This window comes from Aythya marila, assembly GCF_965140915.1.
Source record: "Aythya marila genome assembly, contig: HAP1_HAP1_SCAFFOLD_262, whole genome shotgun sequence".
Classification (NCBI taxonomy): Eukaryota; Metazoa; Chordata; class Aves; order Anseriformes; family Anatidae; genus Aythya; species Aythya marila.
This window is the reverse complement of record NW_028137456.1, coordinates 23,856-36,701: the sequence shown is the minus strand read 5'-3', so window position 1 is coordinate 36,701 and position 12,846 is coordinate 23,856. Positions and strand designations below refer to the sequence as shown.

The 12,846-nt window shown below is 42.4% G+C and overlaps 1 protein-coding gene across 1 annotated transcript in view; it reads left to right on the top strand.

Annotated features, from left to right (window-relative positions):
- LOC309890803 (ubiquitin carboxyl-terminal hydrolase 42-like) overlaps positions 1 to 10,607 on the top strand; it is a gene marked incomplete at both ends in the record, with an annotated part of 31,692 nt that extends 21,085 nt beyond the window's left edge. Inside the window, 7 exons of the mRNA XM_082785206.1 lie at positions 3,457 to 3,559; positions 3,764 to 3,831; positions 3,988 to 4,058; positions 4,590 to 4,672; positions 5,591 to 5,702; positions 6,080 to 6,247; positions 10,554 to 10,607. Coding sequence (XP_082641332.1) covers positions 3,457 to 3,559; positions 3,764 to 3,831; positions 3,988 to 4,058; positions 4,590 to 4,672; positions 5,591 to 5,702; positions 6,080 to 6,247; positions 10,554 to 10,607 — 659 coding nt within the window. The remainder of the gene's footprint in view (positions 1 to 3,456; positions 3,560 to 3,763; positions 3,832 to 3,987; positions 4,059 to 4,589; positions 4,673 to 5,590; positions 5,703 to 6,079; positions 6,248 to 10,553) is intronic.
- Positions 10,608 to 12,846: the final 2,239 nt, after the last annotated feature.

Here is a 12,846-nt window from a genome sequence, read left to right as displayed (position 1 = left end):
CAAGGCGTGCTAGAAATCTGAAAGCACTTTATGCTTTGTTCTCTCCGTCATTTTGGTATAACAAACTAGCTTATGTTTTAAACCCTCCATGAGGTTAGTGGTTTCCCTAAAGGTAACAAGTCCCTGTGTGCTACAGTAAGACAGTAACAAAACATGAAGTATAGAAGTTCATCCTGTCATTATTCAGCTTCTGCCTATGGACACACAACTACGCTTATTTAAAGCGGTATCACCTTGAAACCTAATCAGCATTTTAAAAAGGACTTTGTAGCAGTTATTGGCTTTTGTCCTGGAGGGCTGAGGTTTGTTTTGTTTTGTTTTACATTCAGCATTTCCATTTCTAGCTTACATTCCCCTGTTGTTTTGCATGAGGAAAGCGTGCAACTTTAGAAAGGAGAACGGAAAGAGCTGCTTTTTAGTCTAACTTTTCAGTTTGTCGTAGGAGTTTTAAATGTGGTAGGAGTAAAACACCAGAAGTACTGCTGCCAAAGTTATATTCAAACTCGTCTTTCTTGGAGAAGCAGAAGAAGCCCAGGGAGAAATGAATTTGCAAACATGCTCTTCATGCTCTCCTTTCCCAAGATTTCTCTGAGATATAGCCCATCCTCTGTGGGTTTTGAGGTATATGGTTCCCAGGAGTGAAAAGGAGGGCCAAACATCTCTCCTCTTGGATCTCAGCATGCCAGGGCTTTGGTGTACTGCCACTTACGGCTCCGCTTTTTCACCTGGAAAAAGTGACCGCATGATGTAGACTGAGGAGCCCTCACAGATTAACTTGCTATCACCAAGTGACGCCCATGAAAGGTGTATTTAAAAGCTAGGCTCATTATAGAATCACAACAAACCCCTCATGACTGGTGCAGTAGACAGTGAGGTAGAGGGCGAGCCCTGGAAAGACAGAAGAAAAGTAGCAGTGAGTTCTGGGTACCTTTGTGCAGACGAAACAGAAAAAGGCAGGCAGTGAAGTAATAGTGTTCCGTTACTAATGCCAGCAATAGATAATTGCAACAATTATCTATTAGATCATAGGTACTAATTAACAGATAATTGCGCAACTCCTGAAATCAATAAATAACTGATTCCCCTCAGAGAATGTCTTCTACATTTTTATATTAAAAAGACTCCAGAGTTGTAATGGATTAAAATCCTACGGAAGGGAAAGAAATGGCATCAGCCACTAGTTCTGCAGAAGCGAAAAGTAATACTGATAGAGTTTAGATGGAAATTTTCACTTTGTGTGTTTAGTTTGGGGATTCTTTTTAAATCATTCATACCAGCGATTTAGTTCTTAAGGCTGTTTCTTTGAGATTAAGTGACAGGACTTCCGTTACTCTTTTCTTCTTGAAATGCTTCTTGATAGTCTTACGTCAACCAGAACTTCTGTCTCTGTTGCAGATGTGAACAATGACCGTAGCTAAGAAGCCCAAATCTTCAAAGCCTAAAAAGCCCTCTTCAAGGCGGTCTGGCAAATCCAAGAAACCAAGTCCTAAAATACTGATGTCACGCACCGCCAACTGGGGCCGGATAGTGCCTGCAGAAGATTCAAGCCAAGTCTCTGTGGCCCAAGGACGTGGAGGTGCTATTTACTGTAGATCATCTGAAAAATCTAAGGCTTTTGCCCCAAGAGATCTAAGTAAGTGTGCGTTTTATCCTGCCTCCATTTTCTTCAAAGCAAAAGTAGAAAATGCAGTTCTTACTTGTTGCACTGATAGAGAAGGGGACTACTGTGAACAAAGACTTCAAAAGCGAATCCCCTAAGGCAACTGAAGTGACTGATGTTACAGAAATTAATTTTGATATATTTACAGTCAACAGAGAAATATGGGGAGCTTTTTGTAATGCACAGATTCCTCCATGTCTTTTCTGTTTTGCAAAGAAAAGTGTTTGATTGTTGCTATTCACAGCTTCCATTTTTCACAGGTTTTTTGAAGGATAACATTGCTCAGGAAAAAATCTGGTATCTGTAGGGGTACCGTCATTCCTAGTTCCTAGTTTTTACGTTTTTACCGTATAATTTCAAGTCTAAGTTTGTGGTTTAAGTTATAATAAGGAAAAAAACAGTAGTTGAGTTAATCAGGTTAAAGATTATAGATGGAGACGAACTTGGCATTAGGTGCTACAAACAGAATGGCAGTTAGCCTTGCCTTAGAAAAATTAAAATGGTTGACTAAAGTTGGTTTTTTTTTTTTTTTTTTTTTTTTTTTTTTTTTTCCCCCAAAACATTGTGTTGACCAGCCAATTTGAATTTGGTGGTATTAAAGCTGTCTGCAATAAGTTTTTCTGGTTTGGATTGTAGCTAGCTCCTCTAGGTGCTCCTGCAGAATAGTACTTTTTAAATACCTTTCTTAGAAACAAACAAACAAGATCTCTTCTTAAATTTAACTTTCTTGCAGTCGTTAATGATGGAATTGCTCCGCCACAGAGCATTCTTTTTCCACCTGAGAAGATTTGTATGGATTGGCGAGAAACACAAAGTGTTGGAGTTGGCCTGTACAATCTTGGCAACACATGTTTTCTTAATGCTACTCTGCAGTGTTTGACCTACACACCCCCACTTGCCAATTACATGCTTTCTCTTGAGCACAGCCAGTCATGTGAGTACTTCCTAACAGTATTTTGAACCTGTTGGATAGCTCTGAAGGTGAAAGAACAGCAGTGATTCTGTGAGATAAGCTTATTTGCCTGATTTTACCTGTAGCAGCTGGCTTTGAGCACTGTATTAGCAGTGGGCTCCGAATAGCATATGGAGTGCAATTAATGCACCATGGTTTATTTAGTTAGTTATTTGTTTGTTTGTTTGTTTGTTTGTTTATTAAAGGATCATTTATTGCTTCATGGGAATAATGAAGTGCATTGGACAGTAATGCATTTAGTAGTAATTTTAGAGAGTAATACATTTTGCAGCCTGTGGAGTTCACATTCCTGTCAGCCTTTACAACTGCGACTTTGCAGTAGTCTTTTAGATTTCTCTTCACAAAATGCATTTGAATACAGGCTTAGTGGATATTTTTCTTCTGTAAAGTTGTGTGAAATGAAGTGTTACAAGACTGTTGGGACATTGGCATCTTGGGAGAATAGAATGTAGCAAGGAGTGTGGATATTGTATCTATAGTTTAAATTGTACTTAGATGTTTGTAGTTCTGGATATTTCGCTGGACTGGGATGCTTTGTTCTTTCACTCTTCAGGTCGTGAACAAGATTTTTGCATGATGTGCACGATGGAGACTCACATTAACCAGGCCCTGCGTTGCACTGTTGATGCCATCGAGCCTACGCATGTTATCAGTAATCTCAGTCGTAAGTGGCTTCAGAAGTGTTTCTTTTCGATAGCTTGTAATCTTCAAATAATTATTTGATGTGTCTAAGTGGTTTTAACACTCAAATGAAGAGAGATTTTAGAAATACAAGAATGATTTCATTTTTAAATGAGGTCAATACTATCATCTTCTTATTTAGGAATAGGACAACATTTCCGTTTTGGCAGTCAAGAAGACGCACACGAGTTCTTGCGCTATACTGTTGATGCTATGCAGGAAGCGTGCTTGAACGGAAGCACCGAGTAAGCATAAACAAGTTCACTTTCATACATTCTCTAGCACCTTCTAGTCCTTTATTTACTCTCAGAAATGATCTCTAGCACCTTTTAGTGCCTTATTTACTATCAGCAACGCAAGTCTACATCATCCTTGGTTTTCATCAAACTCTTTGAAGAGTTAACTCTGTGCCTTAAATCTTCTGAGGTCTGATTATAATTTATTTCCAGATTGGACAGATCTTCTCAAGCTACCACCATCATTCATCAAATATTTGGAGGATTTCTAAGATCGAGAGGTACTTGAAAAAATATTCCTGTCCTTAGAACTGATCTGTGTCTTTTGTCGGTAGTAAAGCAGTCTGTAGTTTGTCTAAAGTAGTATCTGTCAACAACTTGAATTTGGACAGTTAGTCTCCTTCACATAATGTTAAGCATTTATATTTTGCTTCCAGTGAAGTGCTTGAATTGCAAAGCAGTTTCAGATACGTATGAGGCATTTCTTGATATCACTTTGGATATAAAGGTAAGATGTTTTCTAAATATAATTCATGATGTTTAAGTACATGCATAACTTTCTAAATTAAACTTGTTTAACTTAAAAAACCAAACCACATATAATGTTAAAACATAAGAGCTTGGTGATGCTAAGGAAGTGGATTGGACTTTGTCCTTCCGTGGAACCCATGTAAATAGTCTCCACATTTGCATTGGGTTTAAGGGGAAAGAATTCTCTTTCTGCAAAAATTATAATGCTGTCATACTTCTTTGTTGTTCTACCTCAATATACATCTAATTGTTAGACTGATGAATTTGTCCCCAGTATTGATGACAAAGCACACTGTAGATGCTGTCTAGGCTACTGGAAAAGTATTTGTTCCAAAGTCAAATGCCTTCCAGGTGAGGTCAATGCTGAGCATGCTCTTTCTGCCTCCTTCTTCACAGTGCTCCTAGTAGATCGCTTGAGTATGTTAGTAAGATTCTCTTATAAACTACTAGTATGTCTGTGGAATTCTGAATTACGGTGACTTTACGCTCTTCTTTCTCGCTGCTCTAGGCGGTTTCGTCTGTTAGCAGAGCTCTGGAACTCTTTGTGAAACCTGAAGAGCTGGATGGAGAGAATTGCTATAAATGTAGCGAGTAAGATTTTGACGAATTAGGTCTTAATCCTAGATGTCAGTTTTCTATGTTGCATGACTCTGTTGGACTACCTCTAAACTTTGGATCTACTTACAAGTTTTATGGAAGTTTATAAAAGACTTGGATTTTTGTTTCTTTGGAGGGGGGAAGTCTTGTTCATAGGCATTCCCTATGGGTTTGCAATTCTCTGGCTTGTATTTTGCCATCAGAATTCAAAAAGAGCTACTTTTGTTCTTTCTATTTATTAGCTCTCGACAGTACTTTTCTTGATGTAAACTGCCCAGTTTCCATTGTTCTCTGGGCTAGTGGCTAATTTTCACTGCTTACACCGTAGGTCCTACCTTGCAGCGGGCAATGTGTCAAACTGAACTATTTTGTTTCAAAGGATGGCAGATGGGTTCAGTGTCTTTCCAGACAAGCTCAGTACATGAAGACTTCCTACTGTTAAATGTCTCCCTCCTGTAGAATGACCATGTGCTTCTGTTGTATTTTTGATGTTGATAGTCGACCTATGTTGGAGATTATTTGCAATTTCTAGTCCTGGGGACCAAGGCTTTCTCGTTCCACTTTCAGTATTTGTATTTCCCTTGAAAGCTGAAAGAATGTTTCCAGGATTGGAGTTCAAATAGCCACTTTTGTAGACCAAGAAATGGTACCTTGCCATCCAACCTGGTCATACCCTTTTGTGAGAGATTCCTGTTCCCGCTGTGCTCTGAGTTGTTGGGAAAATTTACCTTCTTCTGTGTATTAACAAACCTGACATGCAGTGCATGGGTTTATGAAAAGAAAAAAGACCAACCTATTATGCAAGTAAATATCATTCAAATAGCATAGGCATGCGTGAGACATTAAAAGGAGTTTGTTTTGGGGGCGAAAAAAGAAGATGCCTTCAAACACTTCTCTCTGCTTGTTTTTAAGGTGTAAAAAGATGGTTCCTGCGTCCAAGAGATTTACCATACACCGTTCTTCCAAGGTTCTCACAATATCACTGAAAAGATTTGCAGATTTCACAGGTGGAAAGATCAACAAGGTATATTTACCACTGTAATGCAACTATATCATTGCGTAATGGGACATCCCCCAAAGCTGAAAGTTGTTAATATTTTCAGACAATAATTGTAGACTAACGACTATGGCTTATTCTTTCTCTTAATATCAATAAAGTTCCCGCTTGACAAGAAGCATATGCTTTCCTCTGAGAAGGCTGATTCGTCAGGAAACAGTTCTCTGCAACTTCTAGTCTTAACCGTTGTTTATGGGAAGACTTATTTGTAGTGAATCAAGAAATATATTCTAGAAATATATTCTAGAAATAAATTCTAGTCTGTGTTTTTTGGAAGTGTTTTTCTCCGGCTAGTGCACGAAGTACTCTGGGATAATTTTTCTATCTTCTTGATGTCTCTTTAGGAGGTGAAATATCCGGAGTATTTGGACCTGAGATCCTACATGTCGCAGTCAATGGGAGAACCACTGCTCTATGCCTTATACGCGGTGCTGGTACATCACGGTGTCAGCTGTCACTCAGGACACTATATATGCTATGTAAAGGTAGAAGTCAACAGCATTTCTAACAGGGTAAAGGTTGTGCTGGCAAACCAATTAAAGCATGACTAGCTGCTACTGTTTCTAGGGAAAAAGATTTCATTATATTTTTATTTGACATGTGTGTATTTTGTTCCTATCCGTGATTTCATTTGGAAAACGTGCAATTCACCTAAAGAAATCGTTGTCTTTATTTGCAGGCTGGTAATGGACTTTGGTATCAGATGAATGATGCTAAAGTAGTGCGTACTGACATTAAAAGAGTTCTTGGTCAGCAAGCTTACATACTTTTTTATATCAGGTAATAACAAATCTTAAAATGTGTTCAGAAGAGATTTACTTTCCTGTTATTGATATTTTTCTGTTTTGCAAGTGTTTTTCTTGCTATCCCGGGAGAAGATTATTATTTGTCTAATTCAGTTCTGTCTAACCTGAAATTCTCTGTGTCGTTTATTATCTTTTGTTGCTTGGCCTTAAACTGCAGCACTTGTGTAAATTGCTATCTATGTGTTATCTGTAGCTGGCTAATTTAGAGAAGGAGAGAAATGAAGGTCATCTGTGGTGTAAGAATGAATTATTGCTCTGCAAGTGGTAGTCTTAGTAGGAAGACTGTTCTCTACTTTTCAGTTTGTAGTCTTGGCGAAGCCTTCTGTAGAGAAGGCTTCCATATCGTATGAGCTGTTCCTCTAAAATGATAGGATGGGATTTAATCCAAGAGTAGGCTGAAAGAAAAACTAAACTACGATCACTGCTCTTTTCTGAAGGCGCTATGATTTGACACTTGGAGAACGTGCGTTTTACTTGCCAGCACCATCTTATCCCTGTTCATTCCCTCCTGGTCAGCAGGGGGCTAATAGTAAGCAGGCTGGATTTATGGGACCACGACTTCTTCCTCATATGATTAAGGTAATTCAGGGAAGCGGGAGGGCAGATAACGGCACCAAACTGCTAGTGGGTTTGGGGTTTGGTGTGGGGTTTTTTGTTTGGTTTTCGGCATCTTAGTTTTGTTTTCCTTCCCACGCTGCAGCTTTCTTCACAGCCCTCATGCTACAGCCAGAGTCATTCAAACAGTGGTTACTGCTAAATTGTGCAGCCATGCGACTCCATTACTTTATACCTCCAAGACAGCTTTCTAAAGCACAGAGAGCTACGCTCTTTGACTATTTAAGCAGAGTGCACTAATCCTCAAATCATTTAAAAGAGGACTTGTTTTTCCTATCCTCGTCACTTTAGCTAAGACAGGGAAAACTAAATGTCTTATTCCTGAGCACCAGAACAATTACTTCAGGCTTTTCAGGGTATGTTTAAAGGGGAAAATAAATATATTTGGGAACAGCAGCAGGTAATGTTAAGTTGCTTGGCTGGTTTTCAAAGATGATGTTAATTTGATACCAATCTGCAGTAAACCAAAAGCAGGAATTGAATACGCTTATTGGACTTGCATTTATCCTTAAAGGGCAGTGTGTTTTTCTTTTTAGGTGTTAAGACCATTTGTAGAAACACTCAGTAGGAGAGTTTTGTGTTTCAAAATGTTACATGCAGTGTTTGCGTTAATCCATCTTGCAATTTCTTCTTTTTAAATACAGAATTCAAGCCGTTTAAATGGAAATGGATCCATAAAAGAGGACGCAAAGACCACTGGTGTCACCCTAAAAAGGCCATCTTCAGCACCACCAATGGCCTGTGTTCAAAACCAGGCAATTACCAGGCCTTCAATGACTGATACGTCAAGAAAACAGAAGATCACCATCAGTATTCACAATAAATTGCCTGCTCGTCAGACTGTGTCACAGCCTGACTGTCTTAGCAGTGCTGTGGAGGATGAAGATCTCTACCAGGCTGTTCCTTCATCCACAATTACAAATTCGGTAATGCAAATGAAGCAAATGCAAACAAACAAAAAAGTTTCTGATGAAATTTTTGTGGAGCCAACAGTGAATGAAAATCCTAAACTCAGCTCTGATAACACAGTCCCTTATGGTGCAGAATCTTCAGGAAAATCTGAGGAGGAGTCAAAGGGCTTATTTCAAAGGAATTGCAATGCAATGTCCTCTAATGGAATTTTGGTTGGAAAGGTAGTCCGTACATTGCAGCATTCCAATTCTTCCTGTCAGAATGCTGACAAAGGAAGATCCCAGCATGAGCTGCCAAAAACAGATTCACTAAATGGTGCTATTAGGTTAGTTAATGAATCTAAAGAAAACGGACTGAAACTTGATGATTCCACTTGCCGAGTTGAACCTGTTAAACCTTCTGAGATGTTCTTTTCTAAAACAAATGGATCGCTTGAAACATAGATTTGCTCCATCGAGAATTTCTCACCTACGATGTATTCGGGAGTGTTTATTGTGTTCCTAATTCAGGTGAAATACTGAGAAAACACAGCACACATGTGATCGTAAGACTTTGTGGTATTATCCCCTTAGAATTTGCAGACCTGAGCTTACATTAGAACTTGTCAACTTAAGCTCAGCTGAGATAAAAATTCCTAAGTTTCATAAAGTAGATTTTGGGGGGTGAGTTGGGGTTATCTTTGAAGTGTAGATAATGCATACAACTCACAGCGGTCTTGCTTACCATTTAATGGAGAAATTCTGACAAGACTAGTCCTCAGTACTACTACAAATAGTATTTTTTTGTCTGCTGACTTGTGCGTTTTAATTGCAGATGCCTGGAGCTATGCCTTCAGTCAATCGAGAAGTCATCACGGAGTCCTTCACAGCCAGCCAGCTGAACAGCTTGTCAGAGGAAATGAGGTAAAATGAGCACAGTCTGATTAAGACAAGACTTTATGGAAGTTCGTTACAGTTTTATCTGTCTACTAATAGTATTTAATGGAAGGATTTAAATTAGTACAATTCCATACTGTGTGTCCAGTGTCACGAACAGAACTAATGATCAGCACTGAGCATATCACTCTGATGCAGGTTGGTGCCTCAAGGAGAACTTGTGTTCCTTTATAGAATGTTTTTCCATTTTTCTCCACTGTCTGGAGAAACATTGGCTGTTCCCCGCTCGCCCCTATGCCTTTTTTCTCAGAGCAGCAGGTGGAAGGAGACAGATGCGTTTGCTTTTTTAGTGCAATGGCTTCAGAAGCAAGAGGGGAAAAAGCACTTTCTCTGGGAGCTGAAGAAGGTGTCCTAATCACAGGAGAGGTTTCTAAATGGCATATCTTTGCGAGCGTTCCTGTAGTCCGGAGGTTTTTGTTTGTTTGTTTGCCTTTGGAAGGTTTTACTCTTAATATTCATGTCCTTCAGCAGAAGTCAGAAATGTGATTTTATTTTGTGCAGTATCGCGGACCCTCCAAAATATCCAGGGAACGATGAATACCTCGCCCAGTACCAATGTGATGACGGTGGAGACCAGGAGAAAGCAAGATCAAAAGAATGTGACCTCATTTCAAAAGAAAATGTTTTGTACGGCAAAGAGTCTTGTGAGCCTGGTGAGAAATTGCGGCAAACTTCCTCTCTCAAGTCTGACACTGAATGTAGTTCTAAAAACCTTTCCTCCTTAGCTATTGCAGATAGACGCCAAGATACAAAGGACAAGACTAAAACCACTGAGAAAGAGCATTACCGAAGCAAGAGGGAACATGCTCCTAGTGAAGAGAAGGAGAGTCAAAAAGCAGGTCCTTCCAGCAAGAGGAGGTGTTCTCAGAGCGTGGAATTTGTTGAGCAAAAGAGTCACAAGCAGGAGTACTGGGAGGGAAGCAGGTACAGATCTTTCCCTCGTGAAAGAAACAGCCCTGAGAATGGCAGAAGAGCAGTCAAATATTCAAAGTACAGATCTGGCAGCGGAGGAAGATCAGAACAAGGTAGCAATAGGTACTACCGATCCAAAGGGGAAAGAAGTTGGAGCAGAGAAAGATACTATCGAGACGAAGCACGGAGATGGGAAAGATGTGGCTATTACAAGGATTACTATTCACCTCATGCGACAGGAGACAGTAGAGAGAGAAAGTTCTCTCACGGCGATTCAGCCTTTGACAGATTGACTGCAACTTACTACAGCAGGTCACATAAGCATTATCATTACAAAAGCAGATGGCCTCACGGTTCCCTCTTGAGAGAGGAAGATGTACGTCCCTTTAGCACACCCCGAGCAGACTTGCATCGTTGCTCGGTACCTCAGCAACATTCCAGAAGACATTCTCGTGAAAGACATGCGCTTCCACCTGTGTCAGCTCATTTGGAGAACTGTCGCCAGAAAAATGAAACAGAAGAAAACAGAAAAAGAAAATATACCCGTGCAGAAGGTAGTGAAAGTGAAATAGAAAGGAAAGACAGAAAGATAGAAAAGGAGCTTTTAGGTGGTGAAAAAAATGCAAAAATATCACAAGTTCTGGAAGAAAAAGGAGTCTAAGGATAAACATGGAGAGAAGGATTCCAAGTAAGCAAGGATTCCAGCATACTCCACATTTTTTATCCTAATTATTTTCTGGGTGCTTCTCATGTCTTCCTTTTTTTTTTTTTTTTTTTTTTTCTGGTAGTTTCTAAGTTATTTAGATAGCATCAGCTTGCTGGGGATCATGTTGTTACGTTGATCAGTGAAGACAGGAAAGCTCTTGCTGAATTGTGTCAGAGCACTAGCTTTGGACCACATAGTTCGAATCACATCCGTACACCATTCCAGATTAGGTTAAAAGATTTTTTCTGCTTGCACGTATTCCAGAGCTAGCCGTTGTTAATGATCTGTGTACAAACCAGGACCTATGGTCCTTCAATCTGACGGCTTAAGTTTGCTGCATCTAAAGTAAGTTGCGTGTGCACAAAGCACCACAAAATAGCTGACATGCTGCAAATCATCACCTGTGGTAAAATAAATCAAGTTTCATATAGGCAACAAGTGCCACATCTTTTTTTCCCTTTTTAACTTGCATGTTTCTTTCAGACTTCATGATTTGTGTTTCTGTGCGCTCCACTTTGACAATGCCAATCGCAAGCGTAAGAAAAAGAAGAAAAAGGAGAAGAAAAAGAAGAAAAAGGAGAAACACCAGGAAAGCAAAAGGCTCCTTGGAACACTTAGATCCTCGTTTCCAGAAGATAACGCGGGAGAAGAAGGAAGAATGCCATCCTCCAGATGGCTCTTCATGTGAGTAATGCAGAAGTGAGAGCAGTAAACAACCTTACAAGGAAGGGAAGACTTCCAGTGCAGGCGAAAGCAAGAAATACTGCTCCATCGCATCCAACGACTATACTAAAGGTAAGCGGCCGCAGCGTGTGTGAGGAATTCCTTTTATATTAATCTCGAGATTATTTCAAACAGTCTTGAAGTGCTTGATGACTTAACAGTCTGCAGATTTATTATCAAATCAAAAAAAACCCCAACTTGGTAGACTATTTTTTTCCCAGTTTTGAATGACCACTAGGAAAGAAGGCCTGAAATAAAGAGGTTAAAGGCAAATGGTTTTCATTTGGTTTGATGATGAAGTGGCAAACAAGAGGAAGAGTTGCAAGCTCCCTTCTTAAATTCAGTCCAGCCAAGTAGGAAAAGTAAATGTGGACAGCTGTATCTTGGCAAAGAAGATAGTAGGGAGCAAGGAGGTTTAGCAGTCAAGATGGAAGGTGATGCCATGAGGCTTAGAGGCTAGTAATGTTCTAATGGACATGGCCAAGTCTTGCGCTGGGCAGCCTGCTTGGGTCCAAAGCCTGCAGTCCTCCCCAAGATGTCGGCAAGGGGCTGGTGAGCCGTTGGGACGGAACCCCCATTGCCCAGGTTCCCCAAGCAACCGCCCCACTCTCCAGCCACCATGGCAGGTCCAGCAGCCGGCTCCCGCTCCTCCCGGGGCTGCGGCCCTGCTGGCGAGCCCAGCGCCCCAGAGCTCAGCCCAGCGCCCTTTTTCCCACAGAGGGTTTCCCCAGACGGCTTCCGCGGCTTGCGCAGACGCAAAACTCCCCCTTCGTCGTCCCAGCCGTGCCGCCAACGGTGGCTGCCTGGCTGCTGCCCTCCCTCCCCGGAGCGACGGCGCTGCCCTTGCAGCCCCCGCAGGTACCCACCCTCCCCTCCGCGCTGCCCCAGGCCACCGTCTGGCACGTGGTGCCAGGGGTCCAGGGGCAGGTGCTGCAGCTCCCCGCCGGGGTGCAGCTGCCACCTGGGGGGCACCTCCCAGCCCAGGGGCACCACCTGCAGCTTGGGCAGCTCCCCGCCGGGGGGCAGCTCCCTGCTGTGGGGCAGCTCCCCGCCGTGGGGCACCAGCTGCAGCTGGTGCAGCTCCCCGCTGTGGGGCAAAACCTGCAGCTGGTGCAGCTCCCAACCATGGGGCACCAGCTGCAGCTGGTGCAGCTCCCCGCCGGGGGGCAGCTCCCCCACACCGCTCCTCCCTGTGCCCCCGTCCATCAGTGGGGACAGCCCATGGTGACGGGGACACTGGTACCCCACCATGCGCTGGGGCTGGGGCCCAGGGCCGTGCTCCATGGGGAGCTCCTGCACCCCGCAGGCACCTGCCTGTTGCAGGCCCCCGCCCAGCGCAACCCCCCGCCACCCCTCGCCCCGGGGCCTCCGCTGCGGGGGCAGGCGCTCCCCACGCCCCGCACCCTGAGCAGCAGCCGGGGGCAGCTGCCGGAGCCCTGCTTGCACGCCGTGGGGCTCAGCGAGGACCAGGGGCCCCGCTGCCCGGCCCCACTGCCCCCAAG